At 33.0% G+C, this 4,649-nt stretch overlaps 1 protein-coding gene across 1 annotated transcript in view; it reads right to left on the reverse strand.

Moving 5' to 3' along the window:
• The window catches only part of LOC112009931 (probable disease resistance protein At4g27220), a 9,502-nt gene extending 8,353 nt beyond the window's left edge, over window positions 1–1,149 (reverse strand). The window contains exons 1-3 of the mRNA XM_065771482.1: window positions 924–1,149; window positions 315–439; window positions 109–164 (exon numbers count right to left, since the gene is read on the reverse strand). Of these exons, the coding sequence (XP_065627554.1) occupies window positions 109–127 (19 nt within the window). The 5' untranslated portion in view covers window positions 128–164; window positions 315–439; window positions 924–1,149. The remainder of the gene's footprint in view (window positions 1–108; window positions 165–314; window positions 440–923) is intronic.
• Between the last annotated feature and the right edge of the window lie 3,500 nt (window positions 1,150–4,649).

Consider the following 4,649-nt stretch of genomic DNA (forward strand, 5'->3'; position numbering starts at 1 on the left):
AAAAAAAAAAAAAAAAAAAAAACTTTCAACCTTAACCATTGAATAAAAAAAAAAAAAAAAAAAAAAAAACACTAGTCTTTGTGACTTGTGTTTTTGGTTGAGCAATACCTCTCAACCCGCTACTCATTGAATAACTCTCTTCCCAGCATGCAACTTTGACTATACTGCATCAAATCATAAAACCCACATTGCATCAACTGTAAGACATTTAGATAATATTTTAAAAAAATAAATAAAATACAACATATAAAATTATCATGTTATGAATCTATAACATTTTATGAATCAACAACATTATCAAAAAGAATACATACCTCAATCTGCTCTTGCAGTTTTGCTTGAATTAGACTTCTTTAACAATCATCTATATCATTTTTCTTCCTTTCGTTCTCCTTTGATATTGAATCTTTATCATCATCCACTAACCTTTAAGGAGATCCTGCTTAGATAAATAAAAACTATTAATTTATCAAAATCCCTCAATGTTGTTCATGGGGATGGAGGAAATTTGAAAATTAGAGATTTGGCTAGACCCTTAATCAAGTTCCTAGCAGGGGATGGTTCAAATATTTACATGTAGCATTATAATTGACACCCAGATGGCCCTCTCTATCAAAATTTGGGCATAGAATAGTGTTTGATGATGCCCGCTCAATAAATGCAAAACTATCTAGTGCGATTCTAGACAAGGCTTGGAATTGGGGTTATGCAAGGTTTGATGAACTTGTTACTACTCTAAGTAAATTGCCATGGATTTATATTGGTGAAGTAAACTGCTCTATGTTGATTCTGCTCTCTTTTCTTTCCATTTCCACTAACATTTCTTAGATTAGAAATCTTTAACATACAGACTAGACTAGTCATTTTCCCCAACCAAAAAGAAAGCCATATAATTATTGAGGAACGGGACAAAGAAGACTAACCCTTAATAGAATCAGTATTAGCACTAGTTGCTGCAGCTAGAAGCACCCACCAACACGGAGATGGCGATTAGGAGCTCGCTACAGTGTCAAATCTTCAACTTCTGCCTCTCACTGCGTATACTAGACTACTAGTCTTGAATGTTGACTTCAAAGTTCAGACGAAAGAAAAGGTCAAGCACTCCAAATTTTATCTTACGCTGGTCCTGGGCATCCTGGCAAACGTATCGCCCTGTTGGATACCGTTTTAATGAAACTGAATTATTGCTGAAAGTAATAAAGTTAAAAATGAGGTGGAATAGAATAATAAGACTCATGAATAGCATTAAAAAGTGTAATGAGTCTATAATTAGTAGTAAAAATAAGTTAAATAGTAAAATAATTTTAATTTTTCATCTGTATTCAAATGGAGGCTAATTTACAAATTATCAGTAAAATTCTCTGTTTTGAAATTATTTATGTGGCGTTTGGTACAGGTAATGTTATAGGATTCCTGAGAATGTTTAAAGATTCCCATGTTTGATTGCAAATCATGCTAGGGAATCAGATGCCAGGGGAATCCTTAAACCCCTCTCAGTAGGAATGTGGATTCCCTTTAAAACAGGTGGGAATCTAGATTCCCAAGCTTAAAGGAAATTGTATTTTTTATAAATTGACAATTTAACCCTTTTTTTTAAATGACTTGGTAGTTCACATTCAAATCTAAGGATAGAATGGAAAAAATAAATAATTTATTTAAGATTCTTAGGAATAAACCAAACATAGGAATAGCTACATTCTTAGGAATGTGATTCCTAAGAATCACATTTCTAGGAATCTGGATGCCAAGAGTAATGTGGATTCCCCCGTACCAAACGCCACCTTAGTATAATCTATAATGCTCATGTTTTTTAAGATTCATTTTAACAAAATTGAGTTTTATGTAAAATTTAATATCCTCATAATTGAGTTCTACTTAAATTTTCAAAAAAAATATAAGTGGCAAAATATGCATAGCCACTTATAACTCGATTTTGTTAAAATCAATTTTTAAAAATAGAGACATTTTACTAAATAATTTTAAAACATGGGCATTTTACTACATAATTTACCATACATATATTTTAATAAACTGTAATAGACATTTTCCTATAGTTTAATAGCAACTAGTAACTCTATACATATACATGGGTATAATTAAAAACAATATCAATTATATGACTCAAATTATACATCTGTTTTAAAAGATGTTCAAATTTTACATGAAATAGCTTACACTTTTTTAAATCATATATTTCTAAAATATGTAATGGTTTCTCATTATATATAATGAGAAAATCAATTATATATATATATATATATATATATTGAAATGATTTTAGACTCTTTAGTTTTTGCACCTAATAATTCACTTACCATCAAATTTAAAAACATAGATGGACATGTGACGGAAAATTGGACTCTAATTGAAATCCAATTTAAAATCTAATTGGATTTGGACTTTTCAATTTTTACGTTCAATAATTCACTTGGCACAAAATTAAAAATTAAATTGGACACGTTACACAAAAGTGAGAATCCAATTAAAATCTAACTGGATTTTCTCTAAATTTTGGCTATTAATGCATATATAGATTATGAAATTAAAATTATAAAAAATAACTAATATCTCTTAAATTTAATGAGTATTTTTTTAAGAAAGATAATTGTACGAGTAAGATAATTCCTAAAATATTTGGGTAAATTGCAAATTACACCTCTAAAGTTTTGGGGTGTTTGGATTTTACATTCTAATATTTTAAAATTTGGATTTTACCCCCTAAAGTTTGGAAGTGTTTAAATTTTACACTTCAAATTCTAGAACTTTAGGGTATAAAATTCAAACACCTCCAAATTTTAGGAAGTAAAATCCAAACACCCCTAAAATTGAGAGGGTAAAATCCAAACATTCCCCAACTTTAGGGGGTAAAATCTAAATTTTGAAACTTCAGGATATAAAATCCAAACACCTTCAAACTTTAGAGGTGTAATTTGTAATTTACTTAATATATTTTAAGTTTTATTCTAATATTACAACTCACAACCAAACTTATTAATAAGTTTAATTATTCCCATATAACACATTTTATTCTTAGTATTAAAGATTACCTTTCATATTATAATCCTCATTTAGTGTACCAAACATGACCTATTTATTTGAAAATATGGGTTCAACCTAGTTGTGAAACACTTGTGTGAAAGTACACATATGTACTAAGTTTTAGCCAATTAATGAATACAAAAAGACAACATGTAAAATTGAGTAAGCTCTCTACTATGGTGTACGTTAAATAACTATGGGGCCTAATAATCTGGCAGCCCCGGCCCACCTTACATCCGGCCCAAGACCCATGCCGAGGATCAAGAAACGTCCGAGGAGGAACGCACATAGCCCAAGCCGAGGATGATGTTGTCCTCGGCAGGCCGAGAACGTTGAAGGGTGAAGTGACGAGCCACCAGGAGCGGCCCTCCTGAGCATCCCAAGGGAAAAGGGCAAGTACAACGTGTCAGCAATGGGAGCATGGTGGAGGAGCAAGTCCAGGATGAACTGTCACCTCCACATTAAATGCCCACAACTAACGTCCTGGCCGCATTAATGAGGAAAGGACCCCTGAACAGTGTTGCCTTGGTCGCTGCAACCCATTGGAAACATGGGAAGGCGGCTGATGAGACAAACACTCAAGTAACTGCCTGGTTGATCAACAAATGTAAGGCTAGAATCAATTGGGAGAGTGGTATATAATGTAAGAGATCCCTCTGTAAAAAGGGACGGGAAATCTGAACTAAGGAGTACTGTAGCAATCTGTATTCTCTCAGAAAACCTTGTAATCAGTCTACAAAGAAATAATAAGAACTCCAAGCTCCGGAGAGCAAGTCCGAGGAGCATTATTGCGCATCCCAATTCACGTTCAAGTTATTAAACCCATATGCAACCATGCATGGCCGTTGCATCCCTCATTAGGGCCTAGTTCTTGAACCTGCTCTCTACAAATTCATTGTAATGGGCTAATTGGGCTTGAGTCCACTCTCTCAACAGTAAAAGTGCTCAAACCCGGTCCCTACAATAACTATTGTTTGTATATATTTTTTTTTAATTATTGTTAAATTATATAAGTATTTTGAATTCCTTTAGGCTTTATACCTTATCCTACAAAGTTCATTACGATGGGCCCAATTTTGAACTTCTTCTTCCCTAAAAAAGAGCGTCTACGTCAAAAGTCTTAGAGTTTAACTGATCACCATAGTCCAATCCCTCCACCATTTTTTATTTACTGAAAGGCAAAGAATATTATTCAAAATTGGGAAAAAAAGTACATCATGAAGAAAAGTTTGTTCAACAAAATAATGATTCTCTTCAATCCAAGTAGAGAAATCATAAATGTTCAAAACATATTTAGCTAAAAGATGAGCAGGTCTATAACCTTACCATCTCACATGTGAAAATTCAACTCTATGAAAATCATTAGTAGAAGACATCAAACCAAATACAATTGGTGTAATTGAAGAGGGAAGCAAGGAATGCCCACTCAAAGCCTGGAAGATGATCAAAGAGTCCCCTTCAAGAATAAAGTCTCTAATTCCCACAACATGGGTGAAAGGGAGGCCAGCCTTAAAGGCTTTCGCCTCTGAACCTATAGTGAGGGTTTGGATAGGGCTGAAAGTGGTGTTGCGTTTCTGCCTGCGTTTTCTCCTTTTTTTTTTTTTTTTTTT

This window comes from Quercus suber, unplaced genomic scaffold (assembly GCF_002906115.3).
Source record: "Quercus suber isolate HL8 unplaced genomic scaffold, Cork oak 2.0 scaffold_44, whole genome shotgun sequence".
Taxonomy (NCBI): Eukaryota; Viridiplantae; Streptophyta; class Magnoliopsida; order Fagales; family Fagaceae; genus Quercus; species Quercus suber.